Source organism: Watersipora subatra, chromosome 11 (assembly GCF_963576615.1).
Source record: "Watersipora subatra chromosome 11, tzWatSuba1.1, whole genome shotgun sequence".
Taxonomy (NCBI): Eukaryota; Metazoa; Bryozoa; class Gymnolaemata; order Cheilostomatida; family Watersiporidae; genus Watersipora; species Watersipora subatra.
Genome location: NC_088718.1, coordinates 30665915 through 30685330, shown reverse-complemented (window position 1 = coordinate 30685330; position 19416 = coordinate 30665915). Strand labels below are relative to the sequence as shown.

At 43.2% G+C, this 19416-nt stretch overlaps 1 protein-coding gene across 1 annotated transcript in view; it reads right to left on the bottom strand.

Annotated features, from left to right (window-relative positions):
* The window catches only part of LOC137407968 (uncharacterized), a 74644-nt gene extending 59971 nt beyond the window's left edge, over nt 1–14673 (bottom strand). Inside the window, exons 1-8 of the mRNA XM_068094356.1 lie at nt 14328–14673; nt 14135–14220; nt 10728–11384; nt 8949–9731; nt 8435–8835; nt 6456–6526; nt 5701–5906; nt 4452–4682 (exon numbers count right to left, since the gene is read on the bottom strand). Of these exons, the coding sequence (XP_067950457.1) occupies nt 4452–4682; nt 5701–5906; nt 6456–6526; nt 8435–8835; nt 8949–9731; nt 10728–11384; nt 14135–14220; nt 14328–14673 (2781 nt within the window). The remainder of the gene's footprint in view (nt 1–4451; nt 4683–5700; nt 5907–6455; nt 6527–8434; nt 8836–8948; nt 9732–10727; nt 11385–14134; nt 14221–14327) is intronic.
* Between the last annotated feature and the right edge of the window lie 4743 nt (nt 14674–19416).

The window sequence follows — 19416 nt, the reverse complement described above, 5'->3', positions numbered from 1 at the left end:
TTACATTACAATAGCCTGTGTAAGGCCGTGCTTTACACAGTTGCTGCTCAAATAAAGTTTCATGATGCCGCCTGAACAGCTTCATGAAAGAATAATAGCACTGAATATCTCTTTACAGATACCTATTCACAAAAATAATTGCAAAACAATACATTTTTCGGTCATGCTCTACCAGTGAGCTTATAATAGTGCCAAAGTCAATTTTTATTTTATTCTTATGTTAATTGAGCTATAATGAATACATACATTGTAATGACAACGCATGATTTGCCTTATGATTTGAAAAAGAGAAACGATAACTTAGCAAGAAGAGAAGCAATCAGGGAGGCTTTCAAACAAGTGAGTCATTTTAACATATCACAGACAGCATAAAATATACCTTTACTTTATTGAGTATAGTATCAGTAGTTTCATTGACAAAATAGTCTCATAACAGCCGACTAATTATACTGATGCTGCAAAAAGAAACCCACAAGGAGCTCGACTAGTCAGTTTCCATTAATTAAAGTATTGTCTGGAATTAGCTTATGAGAATAATACGCGGCCACACAAAACCTGTAGTTATAAGACATTTGCTAAATGAAAGTCAAAATTATGATGACAAAGAGATCTTAATGGTTATTTAAATGAGCATCTAGCAATACAAATCAAACAATATATCCATATTATCGTTTTTTACGCAAAAAGCAGAACATTAAATATTTCACACAGACATCGCTATTGTACGCTCTGATACACTCAGTTTGGAAATCACAAAAAATAATATTTGATCTGTTGGAGTTATCATATCAAGATATTCAATAATAGAGCAATTATCTTGACAAGAGCAAAACTTTATATGCAATAAAAGCCTTTTTTTCAAAATTTACTACTTTCGTAACCCATGGCTGACAATTCATGAACTTGTTGGTTGTGGAAACGGAATATTACACTAGTTAACAAATGCTGACTTGCGGCTAGCAGTAGGCCAGGCCAACTGCTAGCATGCAAGTCAGGGGCGGATCCAGGAAAATAAAAGTGTGTGGTGCATAATTTGCGCAATATATCTCACAAAACCTCAACAGCCATTTGGTTTGGCTTTGCAGAAATAAGCTATCATTTCTGCAAACCACCATGAAAAATGTTTTGTAGTATTAGCTACACAACGATGCTCTTATAAAACAGACATAGTAGGGCATACTTTTTAGAATTGTTTTGTTGTTGAAAGAAATGATCCAAAGTTCGTTTTTGGCCTTTCTTCTGAGACATTTTGCTTTTAAAATTGCTTGTAGTACTTCTTTCACAAAAGTTGTGGCTCAATTGGGAGTGTCTATTGGGACCACCCTCATTTGTATATAAACTAAACAGATTCAGGTCAAGATTATTAAAACTTGATCGTTATAACGAGCCCTACTATTTCCTCCCAATGCAAGTTCTCAGTGAAATGAAATGCTATTCACTCAATTCTTGATGGATAATAAAACTTTTTTCTATCTTTTGCCATATTTAGGGTGTTGCATTTGCGCCCTATGCACCATAGTAAATCCGCCCCTAGGCCTACCCACTTAGCTCATGGTAATGAAGACCAGAATGATACATACATGCATGACAAGGGTGCCACATAATGATGTAAACACATCGAATTCTCGTAGATTTTATTAGAAATTGTAAATATTTTTCTATTCCGTGCAATTTTGTTTGTTGTTTTAGGTGATCTGAGCGCCGAGATTCATAGAGATTAAAATGGACAAAGCTTGATCATGATTAAATCGACCAAATCAAGTAAAAGTGCAACTATGATGACTATAGTAGCAAACAGACCAACAGAATAGACGCATAACGCTGCAACTTAAATGCTGCCATTAAGCTAGATCAATAATAGCAACTAGTGATATCATTTCGCGCATATTTTTCTTCCGAGCGTTTTAACCGCGATTAAGTTCTGTCCATATATAATAATGAGTTCGTTAAATAAATAGGAGATGTTACCAAAAAACGGCTATCATCTCGGGAATTGGTTAACTGATTCTATAGATTGTAACTGATTATAACATAGCTATTCTCCGAACATTGAAAAATAAAATTTTCATCAGCGTAAAATTGGCACTGAGCAAAGAAAGCAGAGTTAATTAGAATGATGATGAATGATAAAAGGAGGACAAAGTAGTGCTGACTAAAGCTATCCTAACATCATATCACATAATGACTTAGGTTATGTGTCTAGCTTTCAGGGTCAACATTACATTATGTAGCCCATTATGTAAAAACAAAAGCCTGTGATCCCTACCACAGCGTCGCTAGGTGACAAACGCTTGAATAGCTTTATGCAAAACAGTTTTACAGGCAAATTTGATTCCAAGAATATTGCACACAGCGTGAGAAGGGCTTCGTGTTAGGAATCACGCCACCAGTAAGGCAACGAAATACAAATTATATAACCTACGTGTGCCTAAATGCAGGTTTTTTTTAAAAACTTAAGAGAAATTGAAAGTTATGGTTTAAACTGTGACATCTTTAGAGATGGTAAACCTCGCTGAATTGATTTGGATTCACCGCAATGCAGTGCAGAATATACTTGTATGCAAGTGTATACAAGTATATTTGTATGCAAGAATATACTTGTACTTGAGACTTGCAAGTGTAGCAAAGCGTTTGCAGACAAAGCATACCAACAAGGAATTACTAATTAATAAAAACACTATGGCATATGATCACGGTTTAATCAGTATGCCAATGTCAGGCCAGTCCAAGTAATGGAAAATTATACATCCTATTGGAAAACCGCTGTTTCCGATTAAGTAAGTATCCGGTTTGACTCGCTGATTTCTTGTGTTGTCATTGTTACATAGATACTAGGTAAGTGGCATTATAAACTAATGCACATTCCTTACAACCAACCAGGGACTCTGAAGCTAAGGGATGTGGGAATGAAAGAAAGTGGGAATGATGAGGGAAGAAGCAACAACATTTATTATTCTATCTCCCTAACAAAATTAAAAGTATACTACACCGCAACTATAGCCCAACTATAGCTAACGAGCCCTGTCATGGTCCGGAGTATATACATACATTCAAACTATAGCTAACGAGCCCTATGGTCAGGAGTATATATACATTCATGGATACTGGAAAAGGTTTAGTTGGATGGTAGAATTGAATATTATAGTAGGACATGTAGTACCGTCTAATAGTCGTTGGATATACTATTAGACGGTACTACAAGTAGATGGATGGAACTTCAGTGCAAACACGCAAACAACATCAGGTTTTCTAAGTTTTCAGCGAGCCGACTAAATTTTATTGTAACAGGAAACAGCAGTTTTCCAATAGGATCTATAATTTTCCCCAAGAAATAGATCAGACTTGATGTAGGTCCGCAAGATTATGCAATAACTTCACAAGGTCAAGCATTTTCAGCAAGCTGGCTGCTGCGACATGTTCAGACGAATCATGAACTATTGTACATCAATTTCAAGCAGATTCTATTTAACAGTTCACAAATCCGTTAAAGCCCAAAGTTCTTTCAAACTTGGCCAGTTTGAGCTTTGCACAAAGAAGTTTATTTATTATCGCAGGTAATGCAAGACAAGTGGTTTAGTAAAATATATGCTATGTTTTCCTAGTAGGTTTGACGCAGATTGTTCGATAAGTATTTCAGTTGATATTCGTGGGATGCGAGTTGGTTAAAAAATATGAGGCGTTGTATCCCAGAGACCATAGCGACAAAATCCTGTCTCGTTTAGCGGTACACTTTTGAATTATGATTAACTGAAGTGTGGAACAGCATGCGTGGCAGTTTCTTGCACATCATTCCTAAGTGTCGTTTTCAACTTTCGCAAGTATGAAATATTCGATAAAAAATTTGGGAATAACAAAACTCGATTGACTTGGGAATTTTTGATAGTTTCCAGCTTGATGATGACTCAAACTTGCAGATTAACCCCATCATGGAAACATTGTGATGATGTAGAAGCATGTATCAGCCATGATTGACGCTGCACACTAGACGCGTATTTAAATTCAGTGAAAATCCCATAAAACTGTAACTGCGAAAACAACTACAAAATGAATTTTACTGAAAAAGAGCCAATTTAAAAAAATTAGTTCATCAGACTATCCGGATTGTATAAGACGCATTCTTATGAACCGATCAGACGTTGCATTCAAAAATCTTCAAACTGCCTGCATGCAATTGTAGCAAACCTTTTGAAAAGTAGTTTCTCATTATATTATTCTCATTATTGTGGTACAAAGCACCAGCATCTAATGACTAGAGTTTAACTACTGAGCGATATACTAGCAGTTAGTAAAGACATCAATGGCAGCTGCATGCGTTTGAGTTAGTGACTTGCTTTGTCTAGTAATAAACTTAAATAGCTAATAGATAATGTTTACTAGTCCAACTGAACGTAGGCGCCATGTTTATTAGTGGATGTGCTGACATAAACATAAGTAAAAAAAACCTTACACACCTGAAAGGTCGTTTGCTGATTGACTTCAACGGAAGCTGAGGTCCATTCAGTGGCTGAACCGTTAAACCGTTTGCTGTAATACCAAATGAGTCGATTGAACTGTGAGTCAGCCTTCCTGGTGTAGACATTGAGACCTCCGATGCCATCGCCTCGGGCATGAAACCAAAACTCGATCGAGTATCGACCGGGTCGGAGGTTGTCTGTGTACATCCGCGCCTTATCATTGACTTGCTAAAATACGCATACACGTATATCACATCAGTGCAACAAATAGAGGTATTTTTGTTGATTTCTCTGATCAGAGGGATGAAGTCAAGGTGAAATCGAAACCTTTATGGAGATAGGAGTGGTCTCTATGCACTACTTTAAACTCTAGAAGATCAGTATGATGTCTGCTTAGCTGACTGCAAGCTGAGGCTGTGCGCGTTTTTAAGAGCTATTATTGTACAAACAATGGCTCTGTGATCATGGCTAGACATGTCTGAGGCCAGTAGCAAGGGTATCTCAACAACTGGAGACATGTCCAGTCGCATAGAGCATTATTTAAGATTGGGTGTCATTCCTGTAACCACGGGAATTGGCTGAAAGCCAAAAAAGTCATTTTTGAGAAATCAAAATTCAAACCTGTTGTTTTTAGGTCAGGCCTTCTAGACCACAGATGCTCTCCAACTATAAAGCTGGCATAAGTAGTAAAAGCACCGACAATATTAGTAACTTGAAACACTTTTAGTAAAATAAGTTAGTGATTTGAGCAGGATGTTAGTCTAAGTTCATCCGATGAGTTAACCCTGAGATTACAACAAAATCTAAAATAATTTCCTAATTTGCCGCAACCCGTCAAAACTTGATCCATTTAAACAATATTGTTGTTCACGCTACTAGCATTTACTGAAATTTTATTTTAGCCAGATATTTCACAGTGTTTTCATGCTTTTAAATAATAAAAGCTAATTAATTTCAAAATTTTAGATTAAAATACTGAGAAAGGGTCGCAAGGTATCGAAATCGATATTGAGAAACAAGAGTATGTAAGTAAACAAGTTGAGCATCTCTGCAGTTTGTTAATTCATAAACATTAGTGTGAAAAAATGAAACTGGTTACATATGATCTTCTGCTACTGTATAGAAAACTGTCTGCAGTTAAACTTTAAAGGGTTAAGCACTCCTATGAAGAGTGTCTTCGGAGTATGTAGACAAATAGTACATAATACATCTACTTATATAGTTGAACCGGAATTATCGTCCTTACTTGCGCTGTTGCTTCAACAAACAGAAAGTAACCAGCTGATGTGCCGGTATCCTGGTCCTTATCAGGACCGGTATTCAGGGTAGGAGTGCTTCCCTGAGCGACACTCCATTGGAACGGAAATACAGAGGTATTTGTGTCAGGATAAATCTGGCCACTAGTAGAGCAGAGGTTACCAGTTCCAATATTACACCTTATCGATGATACACCTGGCAAAAACATAATTGGTGTAACAAGGTATTCCATTATTATGACTATTATAAGTATTAGCTGTAAAGTACTAGAGAATCAAACGCTGCTGCAGAACGCTATGAGACGGATAAGTCATAGAATTATCACCAAGTGATGTTGATACAAGTTTTAACTGTTACAGACGGAGTGGCCTACCATTTGAAGCATATATTTAAAAAACATTTCAAGCCTAGGGCTAGGGCTTATTAAGCCTTAGCCATAGACAGTTGAATAGAAGTGAATATATGTAGTTTGTTAGTGGTTAGTTTTTAAGGCTAACCAAAAGCAGAGAAAAAACCATGATACAAGTATTGTATAAAAAAGTATTTTTTTCAAAATTATACCTCTCATTTGCTACTCGTACAAGCAATACCAACATTGTCCATTAAATAGAATAGCTAAATGAACCAATAAGGCATGAATAAAGCCTCCGAAATAAATAAATGAAATATACTAATCCATAAATATGCAGATATTAAAAAAATAATCTTAAATAAAGCATGCACTTTTAAATTGTTGGCACCTACCTTGGCAAGCAACTTCCACGGTCAGAAAAGTTCCAACACCTAAAAGAGTAATGCGTAAATAAACTTCGCGACTAGAAGTGCAAAATATGCTCAAATTGCACAGTAAGCTGAATGAACTAAACAATTTAAGACGTTTGCACTCAAATGTCAAAGTAGCTCGATAAAGCTAGCCAAATTACGACCAGTGTAAAATCTTACAGAACAATGTAAGCATCCTCCTGTTCGATATGCCTTATCACCTTTTTAGGACATAAAAAGCTTTGCATTTGAAATATGTCATTAAATTATCATCTTACGTTGAAACTAATCATTGGAGCCTGTTTGAACTAGTTTTGAAGCAACAATTATTTGTCACAATTAAAAAATTATTTGTGACAGCGTTCTATTAGGCGATATGTACTTACATAATAGGATCTGAAACGTGGTTACTAGATTTTGACAGTAATTTGTGGTAACCATCTTTATTACCCAAAATACTACTAAAATTGGGTCAAAACCTTTCCAACTATATCTTGACCACAACCACGGTAGTTTATGTCATCGCACCAAACGTACGCGAAATCAGAACATGCTTTAAAACGGTTGTAGCGAAGTGCTTCCGACAGACACCCTTTCGACTGCCAAGCGCCGAATGTTTATAATCATTTAACCACAGCAACGCTGTGGTCATTGGTCGGAAGAAGAATTAGACAGCCTTAGCGCTTAACACCAAACTAAAATCATAAAGCCATAAAAAGTAACCATTGATAATATGATTTGCTTTATGGAAATCGATGAAGCGGTAATAATCGATGATGTTGACTACATAGTCTACGCGTCAAAGATTTCCCGGTAAACTTGCTTCGACTAATTCAATACATTACCTATAATGTATTTGCGCGACAATCGCAACACGAGTGTAGTTAGTGGAGGCAAATCGGACGTCGTCTGGGGCTAGAGTCGGTCATAAGAAGATAAACGTCAACGAAACTAAGTAAAGCGGAGTAGTGTTCAGAAATATGGTTCTACATTATACATCGAACAACAATTTCCATCACGACCTTACTTCAATTTTAGATATAGGCCTACATGTAATACATTGGCAGTATCATAGCTCCAATTTACGAATGTAGAAATTCGTAGCGTTACAAAGTAACTTTATAGCTAAGCGTAACCAAGCATGTTGTGGTTTTTCATGTTTTCAGTAGGAGTTACAAACTATGATTTAGTAATGTGGTAAAGATAATATTATGTTTTATGACCGAGACCACGCTGTTGCAAGAGGCCGGCCCGGTGTTTATTATGGTATGTAATGTGTGTTGGATCCTGCGACCAACACGTAGAGGCGACCTGGGTCGGCTTACTAAGGGTTGCCCGTGACCAACACGCGGAGGCGACTAGGTCGACTTACACCACCGGTCTACCTCAACCACCTTACACCAGGAATTGCTCCCTGAGTGATATTATACTCGTTCGACAAGGTCGACCTGAGGTCGACGGGGTCGACAGTGTTTCTATAGCTCTACTCCCAAAGCACAGTCCGTAGACTGAGGCTTGGAGTAAAGTAAGTGCTCAGTGTGATTCTGTTATTGCGCAAGGTAACAGAAGAGTGTGGGTCCAAATGCAAAGCATGTATTGAACGATCTAAATGAGCCGAGGCTCTGCCTTAAATACAACCGAATATGTAAATAAGGTGGCAAAGGCCAGCCTCCTCTAGGGGCGTGATTACATAAAGAAAAAAGAGAATACAACTCCAAATGACACCAAAGAAAAGGAGATGGCAACGCGCGTTTCCATCACACACGCCGCCCCTATAGACGACCATCGGCTATATAAAACCAAAAGAAAAGAAAAAAAATAAAAGTAATGTAAGAGAACGCCAACTAGCTACAACATACAAAAACAAGAAAAATATAATAATATGAGAGACACCAATTAACTAAAACATACCAAGAGAAATAAGGATAAACAATGTCGTTCGTATCTTCTATGGGGTCGACATGCGGTTCGCCAGGTCCTCCAGACGACGAGCCGTCCGTCGGAGGTTGGAGGCCTCTTCCCGCAGGACGTCCACCGTGACTCGGGGTCGAATGTCCCCCAGTCGGCTCTGGACGCTGCCTATCGTGGTTAATTTTCTGGAAGCTGGAATCAGCCGTTCTATCTTGGGCGGACTGCACCACTTCTTCTTCGGGGGAGAGGGAAAGGGTGCCTGGGGCCCTCTTCGCATAGGCGGCTTGGCTTTAACTGGCCCGTAGGGTGTGGGCTTTTCGAATGTCGGGGGATTAGTCAGTTGGACCTTCTGGCTCCATGCTGGGTAGCTAGCGCGGTCGACTTCATAGATGGTGATGCCCTTTCCGCCGTGAGCTTTTCGTGTCTCCGCATCTTTAATTCGAGACTGATGCTTCGTAATAGTGTCTCTGGACGTGGAATTTCTCCCACATTTACAGAAGAATCGGGTGAAATGTTGAGCTATATGTATTCTGCGCCGTCGAGGGGTAGATAATAGCTGTTGACATTTTTTGAGATTTTCTTAGCCGTATCCTCCGAGATCCATTTTGTCGGCAGTGGGGAGTGTGGAGAGTGATTCTCCTTCAATGAGTCCGTCTCCGAGTCGTCCAGGGTCTCGTCAGGGGCTGGGTGGAGCTCCAGTGGAATGGTCGTCACTTCGGACAATAAGGGCAAGGCTCCGATGATCGGTGAAGCCCTCTTTACTGTCTCTTTAGTAATTTCCATGTTTAGAAGAGATATAGGTGCGTGCGCTTCGAGTTGACAGCAAGCAATGAGCGCGCTCTGTCTGGGGCCCAAGATGGCCGCCTTCTGACCTTGAACTCTGATGGCTTCTCCCGATTGGACGGCGCTGGTATCATAGTCGGCCAAATACGCGGGAGGCCTTCTTATTCGTTGGGGCCGTGATGCATTCCCAGCCCCGGTATTACTAGCCTGGGCTCCTATATTTCCCGTGGTTCTTTCCTCCTCGGTTGTCAATTCGCCGCCAGGGTCGGGGTCAGCCATCGAGTTAGGGTTGCGTTCCCCTGGAGAGACCAAGGAATCTTCGCCGGGAAACCGAAGTGCTTCCAATCTTCCCGGCGACTGGGGTATTGGTAGCTCCGTTAGTCGGCTAGGCAGGAGTGGTTCTAGAATAGCGGCATCCGGATTATGGTTTCCTCGTGAGACTCGTCTTCGGGGTTGACCTCTCATGTTAGGACGTCGGGCAGGCTCGACTTCAACTGGGGCTCGTCCTTGTTGCACCGGACTGGGGCGACAGAGTCTTAACCTTCCTTCAGCTTGAATGGATCGCTGTCCATACCTTTCTATTTCGTAAGTATGATTTTCGTGACTCCTTAGTACGCGATAGGGTCCCACATACTTGGCCGCTAGTTTCGGATTTTCCCCTCTTCTCCGCCGCTTGCTTAGTAACCACACGAGGTCACCCTCATTGAATAGCGGAGGCTCTCTCACATCGGTTGACACAATTTCCTTCTGTCTATCTCGGAGGAGAGTGTGGGCTTGCATCAACCGGTCGTGGACAGTCTGGACATACTCGTGTATGCTTGTAAATGATTCCAGCCTGTTTCCATACAGCAACTGGTCAGGAAGACGTAGCTCTCGACCCAACATCAGGTAATTGGGTGTTTCCTTAGTGGCGGAGTGCGGTAACCCTCGCAGCGTCCGCATGATTTGTGGCAGTAACTGATCCCAATCTTCCTGTCCTCTGCCCAGTAAGAGAGCTCGTAGGGAGTCACCCAATACACGATTATTTCTTTCAACCACACCATTCCCTTCGGGGTGGTACGGAGTGGTCCTAGATTTATCGACTCCCCACAAGTCACATAGCTCTTGGAATAAAGAGGACTCGAATTGGCTCCCCTAGTCGGTGTGGATAACTTCGGGCAGACCGAAGTAGCTAAATATTCTCTCGTCCAGGACCTGAGCTACCGTTGGGGCCGTAGCGTCGGGGATGGCTAAAGCATCTGACCACCGAGTGAAATGGTCAGTGAGCACCAACACCCAGCTATTTCCTCGAGGGGTCTGAGGTAGGGGTCCCACCAAGTCTACGGCTAGGCGTTGCCATGGCCTCCCGGTGTACAGCCGTTGTCTGTTCCCGGAGGTCCGGCCTTTTCCTGTTTTGGCCCTCTGGCAAACTTCACAAGAGAGAACTGCCCTCCGGATATCTCCAGCCATACCCGGCCAATACCAGTCCAATTGGACGCGTTTCAAGGTCTTCTCCACACTGCAGTGCGTTTGCTCGTGGGCTTTCCACAGGATTTCCTGTCTCAGCGTTTGCGGGCATACCACCACCACCCTTTCTCGCCCATTCTGAGTGAGACGAAGGGTCAATACACCTGACTCGTCGAGCTGGAGCTGGTGGAACATCCGGGCCAATCGCTGCAGCTCGGGGCTGCCTACTTGCAGCACGGCCTCTTCTATTCTCCTCCGGTTCCTGACGGCCCGGTAAATGGTCCCTAGGTCGGTAGCGGCTCTCTGTTGTGATGCCCGTACTTCATCCAGCGAAGTCTGCACCACTGTCAACCGTTCTGGGACCTTTGGGACCGTGCTTTCACCAGCTCCCTCAACGACTCCGGTTTCACCTGCCATCTTGATGGCCCGTAACCGAGGATCCTGAAGCCTTCTGGGAGGGTCGTCCAACACTCCTGGTGACCCCGCACCGCCCGGCAGCCGTACTGGGACTGGACTGGCTGGTGTGGGAGTCGGGAGGCTGGGCCCTGAGGCATGTCCGCTGCCGGGTAGTCGAGGCCATTCATCTTCATCCAACTGGCGGATGTTGGGACTGGATGTTCCTGTACCTCTTGGTCGCTGTACTGGAACCTGGTCCACTGGCACAGCAGTTTCCCAATTTGTCCCTGGGGTTACTAGAGAGTCACACACTTGTGACCTCGTTGGCCCCTGATCCCGCTTCTCAATGGCCGCACACTGCCGGCAGTCGACGCACTGTCGTCGACACAATCCATCGGCGTTACCGTGCTTATCGCCTTTTCGATAGATAATTCGGTACTTGTGCTCGGCCAGGCTCTCCAGCCACCGGGCCACTTGGCAAGAGGGTTCCTTCCTCCGGTGCAACCAAACCAAGGAGGCATGATCGGTCCGGATGGTAAACTCTCTGCCATATAGGACAGCCAGCACAACTGCCAGCAACTCTCTTCTAGTTACGCAGTAATTGCGTTCGGCGGAGGAGAGGGTCTTGCTATAGTAGGCTATGGGTCGCTCCTTGCCTTGCTGGACCTGGGATAACACAGCCCCGGTCCCTACGTTACTAGCGTCGGTATCTAGCACATAGGGCAAGGAGGGATCGGGATATGCCAGTACTGGAGCGTGTGTCAGCGACCATTTGAGCCTAAGGAAAGCTTCCTGTTCCTCTTCTTCCCACTTACTGGGGACCCCTTCGCTTGTCAACAAGGTGAGAGGTTTGGCGATCGAGGCGTAGTCAGGTACGTATCGGTGATAGTACCCAGTGGTACCCAAGTATGACCTTAACTGCGTCACGTCCTGGGGTGCTGCCCATCCACTGATGGCCTGAATCTTCTCAGGGTCGGTAGCCACTCCCGTGTCGCTGACTATGTGGCCCAGGTACTTGACTTGGGTCTGGAACAAACTGCATTTAGAGGGCTTTAGCTTCAGCCCGGCCTGTCTCAATCGCTCCAACACCTCTGCCAGCCTAGTGACATGACTAGAGAAGTCTGCTGACATGACGATGATGTCGTCCAGGTACAGCAGCAAGGTTTTCCAATGTAGCCCTTGGAGGACGCGCTCCATTAGCCGCTGGAAGGTAGCCGGGGCGGAGGTCAGTCCAAAGGGGAGCACCTTCCACCTCCATAACCCACTGCGTGTGGTGAACGCCGACCGCTCCTGGGCCTCGGCGGAGAGGGGTACCTGCCAGTATCCGCTCATCATGTCCAAGGTACTGAAAAACCTACTGCCGGACAAGGCGTCCAAACTCTCGTCAATCCGGGGGAGGGGGTAGGCGTCCTGGCGAGTGACACTATTAAGTTTTCTATAGTCTACACACAATCGCCACGCCCCGTCCTTCTTCCTCACCAAGACCACCGGAGAGCTCCAGGCCCCGTGAGCGGGCTCAATCATGCCTTGCTTTTCCAGGGCCGAAACCTGTCGTTCGATTTCGGCTTCTTTCTCGTGTCCTACACGGTATGGGTGTTGACGGATGGGTTGTGCCTCTGGAAGGAGGGGGATCTCGTGTTGTACCAGGGTGGTACGCCCCATGTCCTCGCTTCCTTGGCTGAATACATCCGCATAACGGACCAAAAGGTCTTCCATCCTTCGGTGCTCGGTAGGGGACGAGCAATGTGGTGCCGCCTGTTGGAGCAAGTCCAGCATGTGGGGAGGTACGTTGGAAACAGGAGGGGGAGTTTCTTTGGAAATCTCGGCTTCTCCCTTCGCTGTCCAGGGGACCCCTATTTCATCCGGCCCGACTCCAGTGTATTGTCCCACGACCGTTCCTGCCGTCACACTGACGGGATGGTCGGTGGGGTTCATACAGCGGATGGCCACTCTCCCCTTCTCACCGGGTTGGTGTAGGCTGGCGGCCACCATATACCCGTTTCTTATTCCCTCGATTAACCCGACTGGTTGATAGGATGAGGACGTGAGACGTCCGGCAACCAGGACCTCGGTTCGAGGAGGAAGCGTTGTGGCTCGCATTATTTGAACTCTGCTTGTCAGAGGTCGACCCTCTCGGTCAGTGCAAGTCAACTTCTGTCCATTTAACACCAACGTGGGTTGCTGAAAGTTCATCTCACAGTGGTGGTCGACCAAGAAGAGCATGCCCAGGATGGCGTCCTCCTTCAAGGCACACACCACGACAGATACAGTAACCTGGACACTCCTGACTCTGACCGGGAGAGTGATGAGTCCGTGAAACTGCAGCCGGGTACCATCTGCCATCCGTCCATAGTCCTCCCGAACCTCTAATTTGCTTTTGACATCTTTAGGTAATCGCTCAAAGACATGTCGTCCCAACAAATTAGAGGTGCATCCGGTGTCCACGAGAAACTGGACGGGCTGACCTCCGATGCGACCTGGCAAGAAATAGCTGCTATTATGCGGCTTCCATGATTCGTCTCCGTGAGTTCGTCTGGCTTTGCTCATCCTCTGGGGGCCTTTTTTGGAAGGCCGAGACGGCTTTGGCCAGACGTACGTTTCGTCCTTGGCTTCTGAGGGTGGGAGACCTGCACACTCAGGTAAGGGTTGATACTGGTTATGCAAGGGGACCGGTGGCGAGCAGGGGGGAGCCTGTGTCGCCTAGTCCGTCGTGGCCGTTGCCACTGGCCTTGCAGGGGTATATTCGATCCACAGTCAGTACTTCCCCCTACTGCTGTGGATGGTAACCGTTTCCAGACCTCGTGACTTGAGGCGGTTGTCCTTGGGAGGCTTGGGGGCACCGGCGTTGGGTGTGCCCTGTCTGGCCGCAACCCCAACAATTTGGTCCCCTTTTCTCCACTCCCCGTTGTCCCAACAGCTTTCCTTCCCTTAGTCCATCCGCTAATCCTTTTATAGCCATCAGGACGTCATTCAGGGTGGCTGATGGGGGATCCGAATGGACGGGGGCGACTGTAGCGGGGGTAGCCTCCTCCTCCTCCACCGTCATTATTAGGGGTCGGGCACCAGGCCGAGGAAGAGTGGGCTGGATTTGCAGGAACTCATTCCCTGCCTGCACTGCTTCCTACAAGCTCTGGGCCTTCATTGCTAACAGATGGCGTTGGAGGGGCGTGTTTCCCAGGGTCAGAGAAAACGCATCCATGGCCATACTGGACTGGTAGGAGTCTGGAAGGTCAGCGTACGCTATCTTCACCAGACGCTCCATTTCTGTGGCATGTTCTTGGAGGCTCGTCTTTGGTTCCCTCTTGAGGTGGAGCCTACTCTTAGCCTCTCTCGGGGAGAGCCCGTACTTTGTGTGTAAAGCCGAGAAGATGGAGGCAGGTGAGTTCCCTCGACTACAGCTTCTGGCTCCATCCTTCAGTGTCTCACGCAGGTGGAGGAGAGTGGCCTTCTCACTCCACTCATTAGCTTCCGCAACCTCTTCGAACTGGAAGATGAATAACTCTACATCTTCACTCCCATCGAACTTCGGAGGCTTGAAGCTAGCTTCCTTCCTGGGTATTCGTAAGGCTCTAGTAATAGCCTCTGTTAGTTGACCAATCTGGTCGACCTGGTGTAACTCTGCCTCAGCCAGATCTCTGGTAGCACTCCGTCGGCTGCTTGGCATGGTTACAAGGTTTATCTTAGAAGTCCGTGGTCAAATCCCACCGCTGCCACCAGTGTGTTGGATCCTGCGACCAACACGTAGAGGCGACCTGGGTCGGCTTACTCTACCGGTCTGCATTCACTCTCCACAGGGGCCGTGTAAGGGTTGCCCGTGACCAATATGCGGAGGCGACTAGGTGGACTTACACCACCGGTCTACCTCAACCACCTTACACCAGGAATTGCTCCCTGAGTGATATTATACTCGTTCGACAAGGTCGACCTGATGTCGACGGGGTCGACAGTGTTTCTATAGCTCTACTCCCAAAGCACAGTCCGTAGACTGAGGCTTGGAGTAAAGTAAGTGCTCAGTGTGATTCTGTTATTGCGCAAGGTAACAGAAGAGTATGGGTCCAAATGCAAAGCATGTATTGAACGATCTAAATGAGCCGAGGCTCTGCCTTAAATACAACCGAATATGTAAATAAGGTGGCAAAGGCCAGCCTCCTCTAGGGGCGTGATTACATAAAGGAAAAAGAGAATACAACTCCAAATGACACCAAAGAAAAGGAGATGGCAACGCGCGTTTCCATCACAAATGAAAAGGTACAATCGCACAGACAACGAATACGCATAGTATTTATATATCATCAACATCAAACATTTTTATTAAGTGGATTTGTACTAACCAACTAAATGAGTTTGTGAGTAGAAATAAAGAATGTCAATTGAAAGTATATAATGTCTTTTTGTGTGGCTGCTTTTGTGTGGCTGCTCCTGATCTCTTGGGCTGTTCTGCAGGGCCGTTGATGTGATGTTATGCAACAATTAACATCGGTTTGTATTTTGGTTAAAAGCAAACTCAACAATGTATTTCGGTCTCGTTAGTTTCCATGCTTTTTCAGAACAAACCAAAATGAGACACATAGCTAGTCAACTAAAAACTATAATAAACAACATACGGTTTATACAAATACATAACCGTTGAGTGTGGATTAGCTGCCCTCAAGGACCAGTGGGCCCCAAGCCAGTCTGTGCTGAAATATGTGTGTCTAGTTGTTGTGAGTCATATCAAAGTCTTTGAGTCTGCGGAGGGGGGGGGGGGGTTTGGATTCGCTAACTGGTTGTGTTCTGGGGCATGCGACTGGCATAACTTCTACTGTGCTACTCGTGTCACCAGATGCTGGTACATGTGTCACTACTGGCTCCTCATCTGTAGCAGGGATCAACTCATCTGGTATGGGTGCCATGATGGCCGGTATCTCAGAACTAGTAAGGCTGGTTTGAGGTCCAGTCTATTTCTACGAACTATGGCGTCTGTATTCTCATTCCAGACAGTATATAATCTGTCTGATAGCTGGTCCAGTATCCTTCTATGACACCAATTGGAGGCCTGGAAGTCCTTCAGTAGTACTGTATCACCAAGATTTAAGGTGTGTAGGTCTTTGACTCCTTTGTCATGACTTGTTTGGGTAACTAACTTTTCTTTTTCCGTTTGTCGTAGAGCACTGTTTCATTTTTCTCCCTGTTCTCATTGTCAACTCCTGTTGGTAGTATAAACCTTGTAGATCAGCCCAGCATCCTCAACTGGTGATGTTGACATAACTGCTAAACATTGGTGTGTGTACTCTAGTAGTGCCAGGTAAGGGTCTTGAGGTCTTCTCATCAGCCTTTCAACTATCTTGACTGTTGATTTGGCCTTGCCATTCGATTGTTGATGACCTGGGGAACTGATTGCGTGAATGACACCCCACTCTTGACTAAAAGAAGCAAACTCTCCCAACGTGAATTGAGGTCCATTGTCTGACTGAACCTGATGTGGTGTTCCATATCTGGAGAAGGTCTTTTTACATGCTTTTATTACTGTGACTGAGTCTGATTTGCTTAGATGCTCCACCTCCAAGAAATCTGAAAGGTAGATATATAAAAGTATATATATTATATATACATGTATGTGTATATATATATAAAATAGATATAAAAAGTGTGAAAGTTTGATAAAAGTGTATTATTCAAAGTTTCATTGTAAAAACAATCTTCAGATACAGTATGAACATAGCAGTTAAACTACTGTTTCACTCAGCTAAAATAGATAGATGGCTAGATAGATAGAGAGATGGCTGTATATTAGCACGCAAAGTCTCATGCTGCTACAAACAGTTCTTTAGTAATCGATGGATAAAATTCCACCACGTCAAACATCACAAAACTCTGATCTTTCTTGTTGTTGATGTTATTAAACTACTGTAGTATTGAAATAGTGTTCTGCCACAGGTTAGCATCGATTCCTATCTTTACTTGGCAGATAATGTTATCCAGTAGTAATTTACTAATTTTTCCTATTTCTTGTTTGGTCGGGTTCATGAGTCGGCAGGTAGGGTTGTTTAGGAAATTGTTTTTATGGTCTTTTAAGGTAATGTAAGCTGGTTTTTCTAATAGCTTGGCAACTCGGTCTTCTATATTTAGCTTGCTGGTTATATCTTTAGCGCGCAGGTTGATCTCATTTGTTGTATTATCCGTGGCTTTTTTGTAATCTTCGGTGATCTGTTTATTGAAAAGTCTATCATATTGTTCGTGATTTAATTTGTAAAAGTTGGTCGTTTTGTCAGCTTTCATTAGTAATTTGTCTGATGATCGTATATAAGCAATCTCTTCATTTAACTTTTGTTGTGAGTGATTATAGGTTGGTCTAAATTTGAGTTCACCTATTAGGTCTCCTAGACTTTTCTCAAAGCCCTCCATTTCTGGTATTACTGGAGGGGCGAGTCTAGATCTTGTTTTTAAAGATTGTTTTCACATGAAACTTTACACACTTTTTATGTCTATTTTAGACCAGCTCAAGAAACTTTGAAAACTTTTATAGACAACGTGACCATAATTTTTATATATAAACCCCAATTCTTTTATGTATATATATATATATTTTTTGAAATGTATCATACTTAGAACTAAAATCAGAGTGCTCAACATAGGATGGAGCGGTATAAATTAAAAAATTAAATAGTTCACTTTTCTTTTTTTAGCTACTTACAGTTTCATGCTAGCGTATTCCTCAGGCTGTAGACTTCAACTGGAACAAGATGATGACTTTTCAAACATCCCACTCTTTTACGTGATTGGTGGATTTTGCCGCGCTCTGATTAACTTGTTACTAAAATTGCAGAGAAAATAACTCTTAGAATAAGGACGGGATGAAGCAATTTCTGTTCTTTTATTAAGTGTTGACATGTCAGGTTTTTTAATAATGTAATATTTTTTCAGAAATACGTAAATTGCGCCTTTCAATTAAGTTGCTGTAGGATTTAGCGTGTTTTAGTATAGTCCAGTCAAGATTGAAGTTATTGTCTCCAACCGTAAAAGAAATGACACAGTTTGAGTTAGAACTTATTAAAGTTATACAAAATTTAGAATTTCAAAGCACTACAAACCATTTTCAGGAGAAACTGAAGAATGATTTAGAAGCAATAAATAAAGACAACAACATACCTGTCAAAGCCGACAAAACCACTAATTACTACAAACTAACACCTGACTTTTACAAAAAACTACTAGATAACATTACCATAAATTACAAAAAAAACTACAACGGACAGCATTGAATCAATAGGGTTGACTGGCCAACAAATTGCGCGCAAATTACACCTTGATGACAGAATTGAACAGACTGCAACAAAAGAAGCATTTATAACATTGAAAGGCCATGAACCCAACTTTCCCAACAACCCCGCTTATAGACTTATAAACCCAACAAATGGCAAAATTGGAAAAATAAGTAAACAAATACTAGCTATTATAACCCTTTCTTTGCGATCTAAAACAAAAGCAACTTTATGTCGAAACACGACAGAAGTTACCAGCTGATTTAAAGACATTAAAAATAAACACAAACACCCCGTTATTTTCGACGTTTGTGACTTCTACCCATCTATAACACCAGAACTTCTACAAAACGCACCAACTTTTGCCTCAAATTACGCCAAAATCAGCAATGATAAACAACATATAATAATGCACACACAAAATTCTCATCTCAGCCATAACAAAAAACAACAATTAAAAAGGACTCTGCCAACAGGTTCGACGTGACGACGGGTAGATTTGACGGGGCCGAGACTTGTGAACATTTGGGGACTTACATCGTATCTCTACTACCAGACAAACTAAAAAGTAATACTGGACTCTACCGTGATCACGGTCTGGCAATATGCAACAACACAGCGACCTAAATATGTTGAAAACATGAAAATGACGATTTGCAATATATTTAAAGCTAACAATTTGAAAATAACAATCGAAGCTAACATGCAAATTGTCAACTTTTTAGACTTGACTTTTGACTTAGCCAAAGGCTCGTACGGCCCATGCACCAAACTTAACAATACTATTTTATATGTACATAGACTGAGCAACCACCCCCTTTGCATAATTAACAACTTACTACTTAACATTAATAAAAGACTGAACCGACTTTCTTCTAGCAAACAGATTTTTGACAGGGCATTACAACCATACCAGACACACCTGATAAACAGCGGATACAACCACATACTTTTGAAAATACAACCTCAGCTAACAAAAGAAAAAGACAAACTAGACAACGAACCATAACATGATATAACCCACCATTTGATTCAAATGTGAAAACTAACATAGAAAAAAGATTCCTGACTTTGATCGACAGGTGCTTCCGAAAGACAAACCCTCTACATCAGGGGTGTCCAAACTTTTTGCAAAAATGGCCAGATTTGGTACAAAATGAAAATGT